Genomic DNA, 23,534 nt, shown 5'->3' on the forward strand with positions numbered 1-23,534 from the left:
AGCGGCATTTTGGATCCTTGATACTGATTATTTGATTTTTCTTGAAATTGTGGAAACTAAATTTATGCAACGGCTGACTCGCGGCGAAACCTTTCTTATACTTCGGTGGAACCCAAGGGTTCCGCGGAATACACTTTGGGAAAGCTGACCTAGACCATAGTCTTGGACACAATATTTTATCTCTCAATTTATCAAAAAAAAAAAAAAAAAAAAGCGGGGAAGGGGAGGATCAAATTTAAAGCAATGAAATTCGGTTTTCATTTACCCCAATTGACCATATATGGTTAAGACAAATTGCATCATTTCATTAAAAGAAGCCTTACCTTATTTTGCAAAAGTAATTTGAAATATGTATGTTTATGCTCACATTTAGCTATCCAGTATTCGCGTGGAAATTTTTCAAAAAGATTGTTTCTGATATTTTGCTATGATAACAAAATTACACACTTAATGGCTAAAATATATTTACTTACTTTTTATCCTGGAAAGAGCATCGTATAACGCACGGATATCCCCTATGAGAGAAGATAGAGACCCAATAGGAGGTTATCGAGACCTCCCAAAATATGTCGTTTTTCGGTAAATTGTGTCTGAGGATTCGGCGAGTTTGGAAACGGTATTGCAATATTGTTTTTTTCATTACGAATTGCTTATTATCCTCACTTGACCAAAGTTGATGTTCCTGGAGGAAATATCCTCCAAATGGGATTTTTAGATCACCATGACAACGGTTGTTTTTAATATTTATTTAGACATCGAAATTTTTGTTGTCATAGTTGCAAATCGGCTGCGCTTCAATTTTAATAATATTTTTTTTTTTAATCAGGGCTTAGCTCGAGCAGACTTTTAAAAAGGGTTTTTGTATAAAATAGCGTTTTTTTCAGAAAAAAGAACACCCATGTAGATGAAGTAATAAACGACTAAACTTCATCAAATTACAAAACTTCCAGATTACTAATGGCCATCATTTAAGATTGAAAAGAAATAAAAACATATAACGTTGTACGCTGTAAATACCCTTAATGAAAAGTGTAGTGGTGGATTGCAGACACAAAAATTTTGTCGTTATTATTATTTTTATCGTTTTATCGCCCGCATCTTAATCACCATTTCTATTTTTATGGATGTACCTCGTACTACCTATTCTAGAAAATCACCAGTCGTAATATGACTGGTGCAAATTTCTGGGCCATTTCCATTCCATTTTTAGAAACAACAAACCGAACGGTTAGGGTCCTATCGCAATTCGGGGTACCGAAAAACATAATTTGAATTCCAGACGTCAGAAAAGCTGGATGTGTAGAACTTGAACTAAGCTGTCAGGAAAAGTGATTAGACGATAGAAGCGGATTGATGGTGAGAAACTGGGGGGAATGCCCCCCCCCCGCCAAACAAAGAACCCCGAAGTGTACATAAAAATTTTCAAATCACAGAGTACAGGTTTTTTTCTTTTTTTTGTGAACCGTTATGGAGCCTTTTAAATTCATACACTATTGCAACAGTTGCTTTTCCTGTTGTTTTTTTATGTTTGTTTACTAGTAGTACCCGCACAGCGATGCCCGTGTTAAAAATTTAAAGGAAATCCGTTAAATTGAAGAAAATTGACGCCCCCGCCTCGCCTCTGATCTGAAATGATCATTTACACTTCCTTTTACAAAAAAGAAAGTATTGTATTCGCGAAAAAATTTTCACTCATAAATCGCCTTAACTTCCATTTTGTTCACCCCCGAATGAATGAGTTTTTTTTTCCACTCGACCACACGTGGATATACAGCTAAGAACGTATATACACCCGAAATATCCATTTTGACGATTCCCGAGTTAGTTACAACGAATTTTCTCGTGACGTCTGTATGTACGTATGTATGTGCGTATGTATGTCGCATAACTCAAGAATAGTATGTCCTAAAAAGTTGAAACTTGGTACTAGACTCCTCTTGGGGTCCAGTTGTGCACCTCCCCTTTAGGTTGCATTCGGGTGTTTTTAAGGGGGTCTTTTGCCCCTTTTTGGGGGGGGGGAATCGTTGTTAATTTCAATGTAAACTTAAGTGGTGTTACAATTTGGCGGACACTTGGCGATATATTACCAGTTTTTTGGTCGCCAAGTTTTGTCGTTTTTTTTAAAAATCTGGTATCAATTTGGCCATTGTTGGTGATATTTAGAGAGTAAACTATTGAATCACATTAAAATTACCAATAATGGGAAAATGACATGAAATTGGAGTAAAAGGAAGTCATGTGAGGCACACATCAGCTCGTTCTTTAACTGAAATGCGTACGCAACTTTTCAAAATACCCCCCCCCCCCCCCCCCCAAAGTTTCTTTGGGATTTAAAACTGTTCGCCAAAACATTAAATCATATTTACAGTTGCTTTAAAACTCTTTAGCGGTTTCTTCTGCAATTTAAAATGTTTCGCCAAATAAACAAACAAGACATCAAGTAGCACCTTTCCAACGTAAAATAATTCCGTAACTCTTTTGTCTACTGCCAAACTCGCCAAGCAACCAGGCTACCGTAATCCAGTTGTAAGCCCTCCGATAAATTAGCTATCCCATCTGTCAATCGAAAAAAAAAATTCCGTGGGACATTCGACAATCATCTCAGAAAAAAAAAAGAAAGAAAAAGTAGTATATATTTCATTCAGTTTGAAAAAAAAAATCAAAAGTTTCTTGGGAGTTCAAAACAATTCGCCAAAACATTGAATTACATTTACGGTTGCTTAAAAATAACAATCCTAAACTGGATTGCTCAAACTATACTACAGATCTTCAAACTATACTACAGTAGACCCTCGTTTTATGCGGGTTTATTTTACACCTTTATTTTATTTTACACGGATGTGGCAATGCAAACAGATAAAATTTCTCCCTCTTTCAAAATCCAAACCCCTAAAGATTGCAGTAATCAACCAGTAAAGTAACCAACTGCATTTTGTTGTTCTAATAATCGAGCTTGGGCCACTCAAGACATTTTATGCGAGTGGTTCCAGAGCTCTTTCCAGAAGTAAAGCTATTAAAACTCACACAGTTCAGAACTCAATGGAAAAAGAGCTTTTAGGAGGGACAAAGAGGGCCAAAACTAGTGAGGATACCAACGTCTGTGACGCACAACCAAAACCGTTCACATTTAGCCCCCCTTGTCCTGCTTTCTGTGCAAAAATTAAATCCATTAATGTCTTTCATTTTGAATAACTTACTCTTTGCCCAGGCTATTATGCATGTTAGGGAGCAAAAAATATGTATAACCTAAAACTGGAGGGATAACAGGATGGTTTCAATCATTATAAATTTAGATTTTGACGATGAAGTATGCATTCCTACCAAAATATACTGGAAAAAACTCAGTAGGTTATGATACACAGAAATTTTGCATTTTAATTGTTCTTCTTTGGGAAAGAACAGGGATTTTTTCAGTATCAAAGTTTAATCAAATGCAAGTTTTTTACATCGTATACACAATTGAGAGAAATGCTTAAAATCCAAGGAATCTTTCAGGAAAAACCAGTCGAGTTGGCAGGAATGAATACGGCTTTCGAGGGATCCCTGCAAACAGTATACTCGAAAATAGATGATTTCAAGAACTCGAAATGAAATGAATGAAAGGGGGGCTCAACCGAACCGAGCACTGTGACCAGAGGTATATTGTACTAGTCCCCAAAGAGAAGTCTTAAAACAGACCAGTAGCTGAAGCAGAATTCAGCAAACACCTAGTATGAATATCATGAATCACGAAAGGTTCAAGCAAATGATGACCAAGGTGTTCAAACCTATAGGCAGAAAACACTTCACAATCACACAGGATGTGAGTAATAGTTTCCTCCTTAAAGAGGTAATCTCTGCAAATTGGATCATTACTGACACCAATTATAGCAAGGTGCGTTTTAAGGTGTTAAGTCCAGTAAGAAGACCAAAAGCCTTCCTAATACTATTTTTGTTAAGAAGCCTACTGCATTATCGGCATATGATCCTCAGAGAGAATCAGGTCTGTCCTCCTTAGAAAGACAAGCTGAATATGTTCAATGTCATCGCTAGATAACCTCTCAGACGGGAAGGTTTCTTTCACAACATATGCACTGCTTGAGCATAGGACTATGGCTTACCAGTTCTTACTATTTAAGATGCAGCAGTTTGTGCAGGGGAAGGAGTTGAAACCTCCAATCGATGATGCTTGGTTTCTCCTACCTTCTCAGGAATGGCTGGCCCAGTGGCTTTTTGCCTTCTGTAACAGCCTCCCATCTCCTGCCTGCGCCTGTTGCATTTTCGTGCATAAATGAGTACGCCCAGCCCCCAACTGCAGTGTTAGAGGGTTGCAGAATAGCCCCCTCACCAAATCGGTGGGTTGCAGACTTGCACCCTCACCTCCTCCAGCAGCAAGGTTGCTGGTTCTCTCCTTCAAGGCAGTATCCAGCTCCAAAGGAGCTGGGCAGTGGTAAAAATTCAACACCCGCACAACCGCCCTGTACGAGTGCAAGGCAAATTACAAAGCAGTTTCGCCCAGTTCCTCAAGGGGACCATTTAGACATATTACAACCCAGATGCCACCCATCCATCAGCACGATACCTCACACCTTAGATTGGGTATCCATTTTATTCGTCTTTTACGACACGCATGGACTACGTTGGGACTATTTTGCTCCGGTCACCACATGGAGTTTCAAGAACTAACAGGAACAACAAGAGTAAAAGATAAAAACAAGATTCAACCCAATGAAGTGGCAAACAAAATATTGAATTAGGAAATCTTAACAGCTGAAGGAAGAAATGTAGCTATTAAAGTAAAAGTCCTTGGATATTAAAAAATATTTTATTTCACAAAGCTTTACATTTTTATTGAGAATCAACATTATTGAATAATGTCACACATAATATTTAGTAAAAAATGTGAATATAACAAAAATTTACATAGATTATGATATATTTACATAAAAGAAAATGGAGTAAAAGAGAAAGATGAACTTCCATATGAAGCTGGGACACCATTAAATGCACTTTCATATGAAACTTGGAAACCATTGTTATTCCTCCTATTCCTGAAAAAATATTTTACAAAAATGTAATTTAAAAAACCCATGTCTTTTTAGTTTTCAGCAATTTTTCATATGGCAATCTCCTCCAAATAAAAAAAAAACAACGAATATATTTCATGCATGAGGTGTTTACAGCTAAAATAGATCAGTCCATGAATGACTTGACTCACTTTAGCTCTGAACATTTTAGAGAATAAGAGCACAAAGTGATGATTTATGTTAAAGGTGCCAATCACAGCTACAGTGAATTAAGTCGTACGTGGACTTGATCCACTTAAGCTCTGAGTACCTCATATGAAAGGAATGCATAAGGACAATTTATAAAACTAGGAAACCATACAGAATGGCCAGGGGTGAATTTACCAGGGGTGAACCACAACGTATTTTTTGAGGCCCACTTATACATGAACAGAGCTGCATGAAGTATTTATTGTTCACGTGCCTTTTTGGATCTTTGAATTGACAGTAATGCCATGGGGGTCTCGCAATTGTGACATGATAAATCTTCCACATGAAAGGTACTCTTCATTTGAGAAAAGAACAGGCTTGATTCAAATCACTGTCTTTTTGAGATGGACAATTCTTAGGTATTAATCTTTAAAAGTACAGTATCCTCATGACTGGACTCCATTATCAGGAAACCTTGGTAGGTACATTCTAGAGCTCTCTCCTAAAAACTATTCTAAATTTATATCCTGTAACTTAATTTCAGGCCATCTTTGCTAACATTAGAAGGGTCCATATTCATTATTTTGCCTGGTATTTTTAATAACATGTATAGTTTCAAAATTTCATTGCAAATATTTGCATTCCACAATAACGAACATTCCTGTCAGCTAACATTACCTTGGTCTTGAAAATGCAGAAAGTTAAAAGTGTGCATATGCATATTAACAGAATAAGCCTCTTTGTTTCAAAACAAAAGCTTTTAACCATTATGTTTTATTAGCACCAACATACAGAGCAAAAACCAAGGACCTTATTAATCAAGCATTACAAAGATTTTAGGTTATACAGAAACATACGGGAAGACGTTTAATGGAGTTACAAAATAAGACTGAAACGCATCAATTTAAAAAAAAAAACTGTTATGTGATAAAGTAACAATTTTTGTAGGATCAAAAATCTATATTGAATGAATGGCATAGTGTAGACTTTCATAGTGTTTGGCTTGTAAGCTTTTGTAAGTTTGTGACATCAATTATCCCAGAAAGTGTCCTAAAATTAGATGGTTTGACGAGCTATAGAACTAACTTTTAAACGGCTTTATTCACGATTACGAACAAATTACAGTGGTTTGGGAGAAGGGGAGGGGGAGTCAGCTGGGGAGAAAATCTTTATCAAGTCATAAATAGCTGAAATAATAACAAGATACAGGGTGTCCTGAAAAAGACGACTGTTTTCAAAAATTTATAACAGTAAAACTGTAAATGATAAAAAAAAAATTCTTGCAGAAAATTCATGTGGAGGCCTGTAAATTTTCCCCCCTGAGTTCCAAATTGTAGTTGAAAATTTTTCCAATAAATGGCGCTGCAGATAGTAAGCCCCTAAATCGAATAAAAGATAGAAAATTACATCATAATTTTCCAAAAAAAAAAAAAAATGAACAGGAGAACAAAACAATATTTTCAAACAATCGTCTGCTGTAATCCCATCTCACAATCAGAGGAAAAATCTGTAAATTTCAATTCTTTTTTGACTTACAGGCTTACTATGTGCAGCACCATCAATTGAAACATTTTTGAACTAAAATTTGAAATTCTGAGGAAGAAATTTAGCCCCCCACCACATGAATTTTCTACAAGCATTTGTTTTTTAATATTAATTGTTCTCCTATTATAAATTTTTGAAAACAGTCAGTCTTTTTCTGGACACCCTGTATGAGTGCACATACTTATCTATACAAACTGTTTTCAAAGAAAAGAGTTTTTAAAAATGCTTGAGGAACATTATTTCCTGTAAAAAATGTTTTGTGACATTTGTAAAATACATTTTCCTCGTTATACCAAAATAAGGTTTTATTTTTGCTTCACAAAATTTCAAAAAAAAAAAAAAAAACCAACCTTCACTATATGTTTGTATTATATTGCCTTCATTCTTCGTACATGTGAAAGAATATAGACAAAAAAATATAAATTACTAATCAAAAACTTACTACTCCATTTCGAAATGAGCTAAAACACCCCAATGGTCACTTGGAAAGCATCTGTGAGGCAATAACCTTTCTAATCCAATAAGCCCAAAAAATGCAGGTTTTAACTTTGAAGGTGAACTGGCACGCATATACACTCGATCAAAACGACATCTTGGCTTAAATCTGCTATTATATTCAAGATTGTCATTTCTAGTCATGTCCCAAGTGTACGAACACTCTTTTCGACTTCCACACATCACCCACACATCTTCAATACCAGCAGGAAGGTTACCTAGTTCTGTTAACTAAAACAGAAAATAAAATATTCACTTTAAGATATTCCATACTTATTTTTATCCATATAATATCATTTGGGGAATCAAATACATTTTAAAACAGAATTGAACAATGTTTTTGCCTCTTCATTGCAAATGAAGTGGTAACAACTTGGCGTCACCTCATCAAAAATGTTTTAGCATAAGCATAGTTCAAAATGTTTCAACATAAGCATAGTTCAAAATGTTTCAGCATAAACATATTCTAATGACAAGAATTTTGGGCAATGCAAACGAATTTTATTCTCAACATTATGTTCATTAGGGTGGTTCAAAAAAAACTTTTTCAGCCTAGAGTCCAGGACACACCTCCAATTTTTTTTTACACTTACTAATAGTAGTATGCTGTAAAAGTTTTAGCTTCTTACTCAAATTTTAAGCGGGTGCTCAATGACCCTTTAATTTAACATTAGCTGTAGCATAGAAAATGCCAAATTTAGAAACATTTAATTTTCCCAGCTTTTCTTTTGTTTGGTAAATACTTATTTTATTGCAATGCATATGCGTATTACTTGTGTATATTATCATGTGTAGCATTGTTTTTCCAGTTCAGTATATTTTTTAACCCCCTTCCTGTCCCCATACTTGAATCGATTATTGCAGAACGGGCATAAGTCACATTTTTTTCAAAATTGAGTAAGCTGGTTTTTCCATATTTGGTATGTAGAGAAATTGACTGGTGTAGCAGGAAAGTCAATCCTTGTACAAAAGCACTTTATTTTGTGGTCATATTTTTCATTTAGTGCAGAAAGGGCATAAGTCCCGGACTTAGGCCCTTTCTGCACTAATCGTGAATGAAGGAGTAGTAAGATGCAATGGCAAGATCATAGAACTAGATTTTTTGGCGCAATGAAGTAAAAACAAATTACTCCTTTGATCTAGCATTTCGGTAATGGTAGGTTCATCAGTTCAGGGGGATTCGAAATCACGGAATTGGAATGAAATTCATTAAATTATCAGGGGTTTTATTGACATCACTCTATTAAATGCAAAAAAATTGTATGTTTTCAGTGAGATATATGCTGGTCAAAATAAGAACAACAGTGCAGGAGAGAACTAAAAGGCAAATTAGCTGCCTGCTGCTAAATCCATGAATGTAATTTGTTAATTAACCATAATAAAGATTTTTAATGATATAATTCCTTTATCACCTTCTGTACAGCTGAACTTTTTATCCATTGAACTATATCATCTACACAAACATTTGGATGGAGGTGGGGGTGACAAGCAGGCATGTAACTAACGATCTTACAGAGTAATTTTAATTGGAAAATAAATTTTCTACTAATCAACAGGTGAAAACTGGCTGATTATAAATAACCAGCAAAGTGATTAATGAATCAGTGCATACCTAGGTAAGACCTTTTAGACACAGTTATTACAGTAAACAACTTAGTATATGGTCCTTTACAAAAATTTATGTAACCAGTTTAAACAGAATTCATTTTGATATAAGGTACTGAAAGACAAAAAGATATATATAGCAGTAAGTTACGGCCCCTAAGCCAGGGCTAAGGCAGAACTACAACATGCAATATACCAGACAGCCCAGTTTAATATACTAGACAGGCTAGACAATATACTAAACAGACCGGTTATCACATCCCGAAACTGCAGTCTCAGGATGTGATACCCGGGCTGTCTGGTATATTGCAAGAATATATAGTCCAGAGACCAGGAGAGGGTCCCCTCTTCAGAGCCCTTGGTTTTAACACATATTTCCAACCCTAATATGGTAGTTTATATACATATGAGGGTTTATGACCAAACACCCAACCGAGGAGGTAATTTATGGAACACTCTACTACCTAAGTTCAACAATATTAGCGGTTTGTTAAATCATTAAATAGTACAGTTGAACCTCGTTAAACCGCCAAGCTTAGCGACAGGCCAAAAGTTGGCGAAATTTGAGGGTGGCGGTTTAACGAGGTTTCTCCTATCCGTCATAAGTGCATGGTTTTAAGAAAATAGTTAAAAATATGTATTTTCCTTCCCAATTGATCTTTGAATCATAATAGAAAATGGATACTAAGACAATAAATAAAACAAACAAATATTTAAAAGATAAACCTACCGGCATGAATCAATTTAATGTTTAAAAAAAAATAACTATCTAAAGTGCTTTTTTTTTTTGTTTTTTGTCTGGTACATAACTCATCCACATTTTTTTCAAGACTGAGTACATTGTTAATCATTTCTCTGTCAGTTTTTTCGTTTTGTTCGAAGTAGAGTCTAAGTTTTTTGACGTAATCCTGTGCTTCTTCCCCCGTGATTTTTGGTTCTGATTCCTCTTCGTCACAATCCGATTCGCTGTGGTCTGATACTTCGGTAGCTTTAAAAAAAATTAACTATTTCTTCATCTGTCAACACTTCAAATATTGGCTCGTCATGGTCAATGTTTAAAAATTCATCCACGTTCATTTCAAGGCTAAGCACCTCGTTCGCTTCTTGAAATGTTTCATTAAAAGCTGTGATTGCAGGGTCTTGAAAAATCTGTTGGTCAACATTTGCATCGGCTCTTATCAATTCGGTATGTTTCCTACAGATTTTGATTTTGTCCTCACTTACACAGTCCCAGGCTTTTTTTGCAAAGTAAATTGCAACGTAACTTCCAACGTAACATCTCATTTACAAATACAAATGTGACGACCAGCAACAGGCTCTGGGCCCAGCTAGGCTGGTCCTAGTCAATTAATTAGTCCCCAATGAAGATCAATGGCCCTCTTAAAGCTATCCACTCCCTTGCTTATTACCCCCTCTTCCGGTAAGCTATTCCAAGTGCCCACGATCCTGCTAAAGTAGTAGTTTTTCCTGATTTCCAAGTTAGCCTGAGATTTAAATAGCTTAAAACAATGACCCCTTTTCCTGCTTTCCCCGCAAAAATTTAATCCATTTACATCTTTCATTTTGATAAATTTAAATAACTGAATCATGTCCCCTCTGACTCTCCTTTGCTCCAGGCTATACATGTTAAGCCTATTAAGTCTGGTATCATAATCTAAATCTGAGAGTCCCCTTACTAATTTAGTTACCCTTCTTTGAACCCTTTCCAATACAAAAATATCTTTCTGCAGATAAGGCGACCAAAACTGAACAGCATACAACAAATGATGTCTTACTAAACTCCTATATAAAGGCAGAAGAACTTTCTTAGATTTGTTTGAAATAGATCTATTGATAAACCCAAGCATTTTGTTGGCTTTGTTACTAGCAATACTGCACTGTTGACTAAACTTGAAGTCCTGATTAATAAAGATACCCAGATCCATAACATTTTCTGCCTGATTTATGACTGAACCCTGTAAACGATATCTCATACGTTAATTTCCATGACCTAAGTGTAGCACTTGACATTTCCCTACATTAACTGCCATACGCCATACCCCATTTATCTGCCCACTTAGTAATATGATCTAAATCCTCTTACAGCTGTTTTACTTGTTCTTCATTTTCGACAATTCCCATAACTTTCACATCGTCAGCAAAACAATTCATGCTTCCAGAAATATTTTCATTGATGTCATTCATAAATATAATACACAAAAGAGGCCCTAACACTGATCCCTGAGGAACCCCACTTAAAACATCACTCGAATTAGAATGATTTCCTCTCACAACTACTCTTTGCTTCCTACCAGTAAGCCAATTTCTAACCCAAAGTAAAGTTTTTCCTCCTATTCCTATGTCAGCTAACTTGCTGAGAAGAGCAACATGCGGTACCTTGTCAAAAGCTTTTTGAAAATCAATATAAACAGCCACACATTTTTTGTTATCTAAAGCTGAGGTAACCTTGTCGTAGAAATGCAATAAATTAGTAGTACAGGATTTACCTTTCCTGAAACCATACTGCAAACTAGTCAACAGACTATTAGTCTCTAAGAACTTCATGATCTTAATTTTAAACAAATTTTCAAAAATCTTACAAATCACCGAAGTCAAACTTACAGGTCTATAATACCCAGCAATACCTTTAGACCCCCCCCCCCCTGTTTCAAGCTTTCCCAGAATTAGTGTAAGCAAAAAACCTCTTAGGGTTCCCATCAATGTCATCTGTCAGCCTTTGCTCCAATTCCCTTTTCTGAATCCGTACCAAATACTTAAAATTTCGCCTTGCCTTACCATACTGGAGTCTCTCCGCACTCTGACCAGTTTCTTTAAACTGACGAAAAGTGGCTTGCTTATAATTAAGAGCTTCTTTAGTCTCCCTGGAGAACCACATGGGCCAAATTTTGGTACTAACACCTTTTCTCCTAAATGGAACATAGTCCTCAACTGTTTTAGCAAGTTTATCCTTAAATTCCGTACACTGCTGATCTAAGTCGCTATTTTTCAATCCTGACGAAAAAAACCTCTTTCAAGCTCTGCCTAAGTGCAACAAAATCAAGTGTTTCTGAAATTGGGCACAAACCTAAAATTATCATCTTTGCACACTTCAAATTTAACCCGGAACCTAATGCTGTTATGATCACTATCTCCAATATGCTCCCCTATACACAACCCTTGAACAAAACTACCTATGTCACAAAAAACTAAATCCAAAATCGCCTCCTCTCGAGTTCCTTGAGTTACAATTTGATCTAAGAAACAATCACCAATTACTTTTAAAAATTCCTCTTCTTTGCCATTACCAGGATAAAAATTATTCCAATCAATACCCGGAAAATTGAAATCTCCCATTATGATAACGGATCCCTTACTGGACATGTCACTAATAATACGGTACATCTGTTCATCTTGTCCCTGGTTTGAATTAGGTGGCCTATAAATGTTTCCAAAGCGTAGCTTTTTGCCCTTACTGCTCATCAACTCCAGCCAAACCATATCAATATCAGTAGGCTTATCATTTATGACCAATTCATTGCAAATAAAATTGTCTCTAACATAAAATAAAACCCCACCACCTCTTTTACCTACTCTATACTGTCTGAACAAATTATACCCAGCAATATGTAATAACTCTGCATCAGATTCGGTAGCCCGTGTCTCTGTAATTCCAATAACATCCAACTTCTCATCCATAACTATGCTTTTCAATTCATCCATCTTGTTCCTAATACTGCGAGCATTGGTATAGAAAACTTTAAGCATGCCTAAGTTGCTTTTATTTAACACCCTGAAATTTCCTAAATTACAATTGTTAACATTATTACTCTTGTTCGTCACTTTATTTCCATTTCTAGCAATACCCAAAAAAATTTCATTCTCTCGATACCTGATGCTTGAATCATGCCCCCCATTCCAACTTAGTTTTTTGACTCCGAAGCCCCTAAAATTAATCCACTAACCATTTTGACCCCTGTAGAGCTCAGATGCAGGCCATCTCTAGCAATCCAATCCCGTTTACAATGACTCCATACATCAATGAACCTGATACTGCGCTTTCCGCAAATTGACTTGAGTAGCAGGTTCATACACCTAGCACGTTGATTTAGCCAGCTCCTATGCACTCCATACTAGGGAAGCAAACCAACCACTTGGACATTCGTCGAAAAGCTGGTTGCTTTATCCAACAGAGATTCCCATTCCCTAGAAAACTCCTCATTTTTACTGTGGCCTACATCATTTGTTCCCACCCACAAAGTAACCGCGTCCTCCTTATTCAAAACTCCCTTCTTTTCAGCAACCATATTAACGTCTTTTACCCGAGCCCCTGGTAAACAACACCTAGTCACCTTACGCTTTACTCTCCCAACTGTGTTACCCACCTCCCTTACCATAGAGTCCCCCAAAATTACACCCTTAGTTTCCCAATCTAACTCCTCATTTGAAACTTCCCCCTGAATCTCTGGAACATTTATACCCTCTAGAACTGGCCTACACCCTAATGCTAACTGGGCTTCTAAAACTAGCATCTTAAGTCTTAAGTCTGAGAGTTCAGCACATTTAGTGCAAATATAATCCTCCTCAAAAACAGACTCATTTTCCCCCTTATACAGGCAGAACGTATGACATAAATCACAAGAGATCCACCTGTCCCCCTTCTCACTCTTTATCTCTTTCGTAATGCATATAACACCCATTTCTACTCAGTGAATATGTTCCAAAAGGCAAAACAGAAAGATAAAAATGCAAAAAAAAAACACAGAATAAATACTAAAAACAGCAGTAAATAAACAGAGTTGCTACACCCAATAAAGCACACAAGATCAAAAACCAGGAGATCACCACATGTCAGGCTTAGCTCCAAAAATTGCAAAAACACTTCAAGAATACAATAACAGCAAAAATGAGCCCCCAAAACACAATAAAACTAAATTACATGATAAAGTGAAGTAAAAAAACTTAAAACTAGACAGTAATAATGAAAAATTATAATAAGAAAACACTTATCAAATTAGCAGCAATAACACTCCCTGCATCACAGGCGCCCTCTAGTGGCCAAAAAAAAAGATTAGGATTTTCATTTATATCCTCCACGGTTTTCTTTATCAAAACCCGTCTGTAATGGGCCTTAAACGATTTGATGATGCCAGCATCCATTGGTTGCAGAATTCCTGTGATGTTCGGTGGCAAAAATTCTATTCTCACATTAGATAGTTTAATTTGTGGCATGGTGCATTGTCGAGAATTAGCAGCACGTTTCTTTTTTGCATTTTCATTGCATGTTAAACACATTCACCCAGTCCGTAAATTCAACTTCATTCATCCACGACGTTTTATTGAAACGATACTTCGCATAGAGTTCTGGATGAAAATTTTTGAAGCAATGAGGTTTTTTCGCTTTACCGATGACTTCTAAAAGTCGTTTGTCGCTTCCAACAGCATTTGTGCAGTGCACAGTTGTTATCCTGGTTTTCTTCTTCACACCTTTTTCGGCTTTATTTGAAATCGTTTTGGAGGGCATCATCGCAAAGAACAATCCAGATTCGTCCATATTGTAAACATCTTTCAAGTTGTACTCTGCAATAATTTCAGCTAGCTTTGTTTTCCCAGCATTAAGTTTTGCGACATCAACTGCAGCAGTCTCACCGTGTGTGCAAACACAGGCCATTCCTTTTTTTAAATCGGTCGAGCCAATCGTTACTGTACGAAAAGTTTTCAACGTTCAATGTTCTTTGCCAAAAATTTTTGCTTGTTCCTTTATAAATTCAGTCACAGCACCGTGATTTTCGTTCACTTGGATTATCCACATGAGTAGAGCATTTTCCAAATTTTCGTGCTTCCCAGTTTTTATCTTCTTGACTGTATGTAATGATTTCTCTAATCCTAACCACTTTTGTTTCTCCTGCAGAATATCTCCAACGGTTCTTCGGCTAACTTTTTTTTCCAGAATATCGGAGAAATGATTGGCAATAGATTGCTGGCTTGCGGCTTGATTTTTTTCCTTAAACTCACAAATTAGAATTTTTTCGTGCACGCTTAAGATAGTTTTCAACATTTTTACTCTGCGAAATGAGAGAACGGGACGTTATAGAACGCTGATACCTAAAACAACATTCGTTTGCAAAACCTGCATAAAATGTCAAAGGTTTAGCGTCACCCCTCCCTCCCCCAAGCCCCAAACCAGATCCAAGAAGGGGTGGAGAATAGCTGAGTAAAGGCGAAATGTCAAAATGAAGAGTAGAAACGTGGAAGAGCTGATAAGCTCAGGTTAAGAATTCTTGGAGACGTTGAAAACAATGCTCCTTGGGGAACTGAGCTTCGCAGGGGACGGATTAATGGGTAAATGGCCAGAAAGTAGAGGTGGAGCTGAATGTTGACAGAGAGCGAAAGAAAGCTGGACAATTACCTGGTGACTAATCTAGGGAAATTTGTTAAGGGCAACACAATGTGGGCAACAAGAAGTGACAGGTGCAAATGATGGCATATGCACGATTTCTGTGTACTTAGTCACGCTCTAGTAAATGGTTTATCTCCTACTTTGAACTGCCTGACATTCTTTGAATAGAGGGCATTGAAAAGTATCCGTTGTATAGTCTATCTTCTCTAGTGCTGCTTTCAATATGGCGGTTTAAACAGCTATTTTAACATGCTGAGTAAATAGTTTCCGTGGAAAATCAATGGCGGTTGGCGGACAGTGAGGTGGCGGTTTAATGATGGAATTCGTACTACATTCCAATACGGAGTGGGTTTTTTTTTCAGTCTTTCTTGGTGAACCAAGAGGGTGGCGGTTTTTCGGGGGGCGGTTTAACGAGGTTCGACTGTATGCTAAGTATCCATATCGTTTCTTCATATTTATGTATTAGTTGTTCTGCCACCCAGGGCTCGAGATATACGGTCGCCCGGTCGCCACTGGCGACCAAAGATTTTTAACTGGCGACTATGTTTTCAGCTTTTCAGTTTCTTTTTTTTTTCCAGTCTGGTTTGTGAATAGCAACCCCCGCGACAGCCACATCGCATCCGCAGAAATTAAGGTCGCATTTTCCTACGCTCCAGCAGCTCAAAAGCTAAACGGAGAGCTCTTTCTTCCTTCTCCCAGAGCGAACAGGCAACTCACGTGACTAGCGCAGGGAGTAGGAGGGGGAGAGGGGAAGTGCTGCGCGCAAAGGTGTTTCGGTTTCATAGTATCGTTGCCATGGCAGCCACCCTCGATAGAGCTTTCGTTTGAAAGCCAAAGCACCATCTATACTAGCTTGCAAGTTAACTTGTCAGTGACGTCATTAAGCGCGGAGGAAAAACACTGAGTGAAAAGACCGCCTGTAGGTTTGTAAGGAGGATCTCCGATAAGACACCGCACTCGCAGTTGCCTGCTTGGCGAACTAATCCGCTTTGGCATACTTCAACGAGAGTGGAGCACTTGAGCAAAATCGCGCCAAACGCAGAATATCCGGAGATCGCCAACTGTTTGTGAGCTCTGATTGGCTGGTTCGTTCAGTTGCAAATGAATGTATGGATCCGCGCTGCACCGCTCTTAAAATTGAAAATATTTAACGATTCACAGAAATTATGACAAAAAAATGTCCCTTTTGCGTCGGTTTAACTAACTAATCCGATAACTAAAGCAAAGTGCGTAATTTCCCCCCGATTATCTGGCAAAGCGCAAGGAACTATTTCCTTCACTTGGCCGCAGCTCATTTCTCCATAGCCAAGAAAGCTTGCAATCGAGTATAGGGAGTTATGCATAAGATCGTTGCTGGATGGAAGGGATTCAAGGAAAATTAACTGCAAACTGTTAATGCCACCACGTGTTGTTATCGAATCGAGCGTGCGTGCGCTTCTTTGCGTGTAGTTCCCTCACCACGTTGTTTGAAGGTTATTTTATTATCTCAGCCGACGGATTTTAGCTGGACATCGATGGAGCAAAACAGTATCTTATCATTTTTCCAACGACAAACAGTGCCTGAAACATCTCAAACTGCTAGTGGAATACACCAAACTGAAAGCCTGGAAGAAAGTGAAAACACAAAACCAAGAAATCCAGTGTTAACAAGTCAAAATGCAAGTTGTAAGACGAGTGGAAAAAGAAAATTTCAAGATAGGTGGTGCACTGAATTTCCCTGGCTGATGTATGAAAACAATGTGGCTTCGTGTAAGGTATGTGCAAAATATCCAGGAATTTCTGATAAAAACTCGCAAATAGTTAAAGGTTTTCAAGGACCTTTTAAGATAGAAACTTTTAAGATACACGATAAATCAAAAACACACGCTAACTGTGTCGATCGCGATGCAGCTGTAAATAAGCCCGAGTGCACGCCGCTAGCAGTGTGTCGTAAAAGAATGGATGATGCTATGTTTAGCCATTTAAATAAATTATTCAATACAGCATATTACATTGCAAAACATAACAAACCATTTACAGATTTCCAAAATTTGATATTGCTTATGAATAAATTTGATGTTAATGTTCGTTTAGAGCAGTATCAAAATGATAAAAAGTGCAAGGAATTTATTTCCTATATTGCAGAAGACATTAGGCTACAATTAATTGAGGAAATCAAGCAATGCAAACATGTAACACTGCTTGTTGACTCATCAACAGATAAGTCCACTGTTGAAGAACTGATGATATATATCAGATACATAAAAGAGAACAAAGTGAAAGAGGATTTCCTTTCTCTTGTACCATTACAGTCATCTTGTGCTGAAGGCTATTATATGGCTATAGATGCAGAAATGAAAAATTTAGGAATTGATTGGCTTAAAGAGCAGTGGATAGTTGGACTCGGAACAGATGGTGCAGCAAATATGATTGGAAAAGACAATGGGCTTGCTGCAAAAGTGAAGAATAACCTTCATGATATCATCTCTCAACACTGCATTGCCCACAAGTTGAATTTAAGTGTTCTAAGTTCCATAAAAAATGTGAAATACCTGGAAGAAGTGGATACAGTACTTAAAAGCTTGTACAAATTTTATGGAAATTCGCCCAAACGAATGAGACAATTGAGTGCAGTTGCAGAAATATTACAGTCCAAGCTGTTGAAATTCCAATATTTACATAAAGTTCGATGGGTTGCCAGTAAAATTGGAGCACTAACTGCAGTAGCAAACAACTTTAGTTCAGTTGTAACGCATTTAGAGAGTGTAACACATGAGAAAGGAAATGATGCATCTGTAGCAAAAGGACTAGTAAAAAAATGAAAAGCTTCAGATTTGCTTTAATGCTACATTTCCTACTTGATTTTTTGATGGTATTTAAAGGACTATCACTTCTTTTTCAGAAAGAACAATTATTGTTTAGTCAAATTAGTTTGTATGTTAAACATGCTCTAAATGAACTTCAGGAATTAGAATCTACACCAGGCTCATTTGAAAATCGCTTTAAAAACACGGTTACATTGAATGGGAATTACTTAGACCTTCAACTAAGTAATGTTGACACCACAATATTTGAGTCTGATAGGAAGAAAATTATCAATGGTGGAACAGTTTATCTGCAGGAACGATTTGTAGATGATGATACTGAACTGAAAAAAGCTACCTCAGTGTTTGACACCTTTACTTGGCCGAAAGAAAATTTAGAAAATTTCGGGAAAACAGAAATCACAGTTCTTGCCAAGCACTTCCTAAAACATCTTTTCTCCCACAATGGAATTCCATTTGAAATAAATCTGAAATCATTATTAAAAGAATGGTATGAATTTAAAGTGTTGGGACAAGGATTAAAAATAGAAGAGTTGCTACAAAATATACTTGTGAATTCCAAACGATTTCCTCATCTTAGCCACTTATTTGAAATCATTGCTGTGCTACCAACTTCAACATCATCTTGTGAACGTGGATTTAGTCACATGAACTTAATTAAAACAGACATGCGATCTTCAATGGAAGCATCAACACTAAAGGACCTTCTGATGGTTCACATGAATGGTCCTTCAATTCAAGACTTCAACCCGCAAAGAGCTATGGACAAATGGTTTTTCAAATCCATAAAATCAAGACATACAGAAGGACATGTGATGAAAAAGCAGCAAACAAACCAATGACTGGAGGAAAAATTCAAAAAAAAACTTAAAACCTGTTTGCATCCTTTTTTTTTTTGCTTCATACATTTATTTTCCTGCCAAGTTATGTCATTTCAAGTTGTAAGTATATGATTCTCATGTATTTTTTAAAGTAACATAAATGTAGCTGAAAAATTGACGACTTTGAAAGCGGGGGGAGGGGGGAGGGTTTTTTTTGCTGGCTACCAGAATTTTCTGCTGGCTACTAGTTTTTTTCAAAAACCTCGAGCCCTGCTGCCACCAAAGTGTTGTAAAGGTCCTCAAGTATATACAAAAATTTGTAAGAAAGAAAATATTTTATTGAAGTCGCCACACCCAAAAAAAAAATGCAAATGCTGCTTTAGAGATATATACACCGAACGTAAATCTGAGCCTGCATTTAGTGAATAACTGTAACCAAGAAATGAGCGCAACTTCAGATTCTTAGAGGTATATTTTGAAATTAAAAATACTGAGTATGAGTATTTTCAAAAAAAAAAAAAAAGGATATAAAGAAACACAAAAGTAATTCAGTTTTTAGTTATTAAAAAATAAAATTAAATAATATAATCTGAGGTAGCACATGTCAAAATAGCTACCAGTTTCCAAAAATATTAAAATAACTACAAGATGCAAAAGGGTTAAAATCTTGAACACGAGAATCAAATTTTTGCCAAGTACGTTCACTTTTGGCATGTTTTCCAAAAATAAATTTATTTATTATTTACTAAAACTCAACATAACAAAAATTAAACATAAAATATGCTAGTCTAAGATAGCATATGTGAAAATAACATTGGACTGCCTGAAACATTAAAAAATTTACAAGATGCATAAAGAGTGAAACCTCAAACACAAGCAATTAAGTTCGGGTGATTGCAATGGTTCTAAAAATAAGAAAGTTTATTATGTATCGAAATTAAACAAAAAATAAGCCAATCTATAGCGGTATATGTCAAAATAACTTTGGATTGCCAAAAATATCAAAATATTTACAAAATTTCAAAACACGACAAGCAATCTTCAGCAACGTCTGACTAAGTTCCATGTTATCATGGTTCCGAAAAAAAAAGTAGTTTGTTACCTATTGAAATTATATAAAATAAGCTAATCTAAGGTGGCGTATGTTAAAATAACTTCGGATTGCCGAAAATATCAAAATATTTACACGATGCATAGAGATTGAAATCTCAAACAGACAAGCAAATTTTGGCGGTGAAGTCTGAGTGAGTTTGATGTTGCCACAGTTATTGAAAAAAAAGTTTATTATCTCTGGAAATTAAACATGAAATAAGCTAATCTAAGGTATTGTATGTCAAAAGAAAAATTTTTGGTTGTCAAAAATATTAACAAGATGCAAAAAGATTGAGCTAATAAACACAGGAAGCAATTTTTCGCAATGCTGCAAATTGAACACAAGTTCAGAAAATTGCACTGATTCAATGATTTTCTACCGATTTCAAGCACTAAAAAAACTTCATTTCTCAAAGTTTTTCAAGCGCATACAAACCTTGTAGAAATATCGGTAGCACCATGCTTCGATCTGACGTCATAACTCCTCCCCAAACCTCTCCTATTTTGCTAGATTTCCATGCTGCAGCGGTTAAAGGAGAAGTAATGACTTCAATCCGACGCAAAATACGGGAAAGTCAGGTTCAATAGAGAAAAGGCGCTGCAGCCGCTTGTTTGGGCATAACTGACATCCAAAAATGCAGAGAAAATGGGCTTAAAAAATAAGATTGTCTATAACATTTTAGCATATTATACCTTACTCTTACTTCTTAAGCTTTTTATAATATAACTTTACAGAATGAAGCCTGTTATCTGAGTCATATGTTCTCTCAAAGTAGAAAGGCAAAAAGAAAAAAAAAGTTTGCTGACACTAGGCAGATTACTACTGCAGCTCAGCTCACAGGCTACGATCACAAATCCAAACACAAAATGAAAAGTGAAGTTAAAATTTAAAGGCTTTTAACATTGGAATAAGAAACAGAAATTTTAAAATTTATTACTTCTTTATCTCTTAGGTTTAAATCACCACCAAAGATCACAGTTTTATCTTCTGGAACTGTAAGGACTTGCTTAAACATAGATTTTAGCTGCTTTTTCCTCTCTTCAGAACCATCAGGTGTACTTTCAAGATGAGAGTTAAATAAAATTAAGGGCAGGTTCTGGAAAGTTGCCTAAATTTGGTTAAAGAAAATTTCAAGACTAGAACAAAAAAAGGCATTTTTTTCAACAATACAATAAGTATACAAAAACAGTGAACACATAAATTAATCATGAAAACATAAATATTGTAATTGTGAAAAGATACTTCAACATTTACTCGCAGATTTAAAAAAAAAACTCTTTACTATAATTTTTTTATATATACTCTAAACCTGATAAATAAGACCCAAAAACTTATATCATATCATTGAACTAGAAGCAAAGGGAGTAAAAATAGACCAGTTATAAAAGAACAAAAATCCAATTGAAATTATAACAAATAATACGAAACCAGTTCCAACTTATCAAAAGAACCAAAAATAACCAAAAATGTTCAAAAGGCAAATTACAAGCAGAAAAAACTTTAAAATAACAGAAAAACCGGAAATGTTACGGAACGCACAGGGTAAGAACATCAAGAAGTTCAAGAAAAAACAAAATAGAAAATTTGATTGGGTGAGAAAAAAAACCACAAAACATAAAAAACACCACAAGAATAAAACAAAGAAAACTTTAATGATCAATCAGCGAAGTAAAATTGAAAGATAAGAAACGACAATGGTTCCATCTACCAATAATAAAAGTAAAAGGTAAATGAGAATAGCAAAAAATAAAAATAAAATTTTTGAGGCTAGAAATCCAAAGTTTAAAATTAAAAGCCAAAAAAATATATAGCAGTGAGACACTTTGTATAGTGTGATAAAAAAATTATTCCAATAAAAAGAAAATTCCATTCATATACTCTTAAAACTATCAGGGGAGCTAAAAAAAAAAGTCAAAACACTTCAAAATTAAGGGAATCAATGAGGAGAGTTTATTAAGACTTTAAAATTTTATAAATGAAGCAGCGAGAAGCAAAGGGAGGTAAGTGCCAAATTAAAAATTTTGAGACAATCAATACAAATGATAAGAGAACAACTAATCTGTTTAGGGCAAGAGATGGTACTAGTAGATCTGATTGGTGCTGCTATACAACATGATTTAGAAAAAAAAAAATAATGAAACCTACCTAGGATCTGAACTTAAAACTTGTTTTACTCGAAGTCCACTTGCATCTCTTTGCTTCTCACAACCTCAAATAGGAAATTACTATACAAGCTTAGATCAATAAAATATGATCTTGGACAAAATAATAGCAAAACGCATGAAAAATGTACTGACCTTTATTCTCAAACAATTTCTCATCATTCGACTGTCAGGAAAATCTATGATTTCAAAATCATCATATTTGACTGTTGATTTTTTTAAGAGAGTTCCTACAAAATAGCCAGCTTCATTTCCAAATAAACAATGATAGTCATGCATGCTTTTTAAAAAATATTCAGCTGATTCAGGAACAACTTCTTGAAGAAAAACAATATCAGCTTGCTGACTAAAAATAAAAAAAGATAGGTGAAAAGTTTATCTAATTGTTTTAAAGCAAGATGTGTTCTATTAATGACTATGCATCTAATCAATATATATATATATATTTTAATTTTACAGAAGAAACTAAAAACATTTCACATACAGCTCATCTAATTTTTCTATAAGTTTTTTTTTTTTCATTAAAATGACCTTCAGTGTATGTCTTCATTTCAGCTTTCTTTTTTAAATTAGCTGTACTGTCTAATGATTTAAAAATAAATATAGTATAGATTGCATTTAAACTCAACTGATTTTTCAATTTTATGCCTTGTACAAATGGCATACAATTCAATTGGAAAGCCTGTACAATCAAAATTATGAGTTGATCGAGTAATTTATTATAATGATGATTTATGTTTTTACAGTGGCCATATGGTAAAACATGGATTGAGCTAGCGTTGAAGTGAAACTGGTTTCTGGAACCTGTTTGAAAGGGATTCAATTCAAATTCATTCTTCAACTTTTGAAAATTCATGAACTCAGTGTTGTTCCTATCGATTTTTGTGAGGGTATACTCCCAGTAATCCACTATGCACAATATGTGTATGCTATCATGCACATAATATGTCTAAAAAATTATTGACAGCATACAGCATATACAGATAACCCTATTGCAGCATTTTTTCAATTGTCTTCCGCGAAACATTAGGGTTCCATGGAAATCATTCAAGGACTCCATGAAACTTGTGTAATGTTACTCACAAGTGCTTTAATTACGTTTATTACACAAGACAACACAAGCACACGATACATTCAGCTTACAGCAATTCTACATAAACAAAAACCCCCCTTAGTCTCGAACCCAGAGTCTCCGATAAGATCCTTCATCGGATGTTGCCAGATGCACCAACTTACATTACATCTCCTCCTAAAAGCGTTCAATGAGTCTGGACAGCGCATGAACAGTTCTACCGCTCCGAGTCTTATATGGTAATTTGTCAGGAACGCCACTAGGAGAATTAGTAATGTCCACTGGATTACTGGTGGAATCTTCTTCCCGGGAGCTGCCATACCCCACTGTAGAGTCAGGAGCACTGTCCTCATTCATAGGGGTGTC

At 35.8% G+C, this 23,534-nt stretch overlaps 1 protein-coding gene across 1 annotated transcript in view; it reads right to left on the reverse strand.

Moving 5' to 3' along the window:
- Positions 1 to 4,863: 4,863 nt before the first annotated feature.
- Positions 4,864 to 23,534, reverse strand: part of LOC129217301 (tyrosyl-DNA phosphodiesterase 2-like) — a 38,669-nt gene continuing 19,998 nt past the window's right edge. Inside the window, exons 4-7 of the mRNA XM_054851575.1 lie at positions 22,232 to 22,442; positions 20,872 to 21,042; positions 7,183 to 7,466; positions 4,864 to 5,030 (exon numbers count right to left, since the gene is read on the reverse strand). Of these exons, the coding sequence (XP_054707550.1) occupies position 5,030; positions 7,183 to 7,466; positions 20,872 to 21,042; positions 22,232 to 22,442 (667 nt within the window). The 3' untranslated portion in view covers positions 4,864 to 5,029. The remainder of the gene's footprint in view (positions 5,031 to 7,182; positions 7,467 to 20,871; positions 21,043 to 22,231; positions 22,443 to 23,534) is intronic.

The sequence above is a fragment of the Uloborus diversus genome, chromosome 2 (assembly GCF_026930045.1).
Source record: "Uloborus diversus isolate 005 chromosome 2, Udiv.v.3.1, whole genome shotgun sequence".
NCBI classification, from domain to species: domain Eukaryota; kingdom Metazoa; phylum Arthropoda; class Arachnida; order Araneae; family Uloboridae; genus Uloborus; species Uloborus diversus.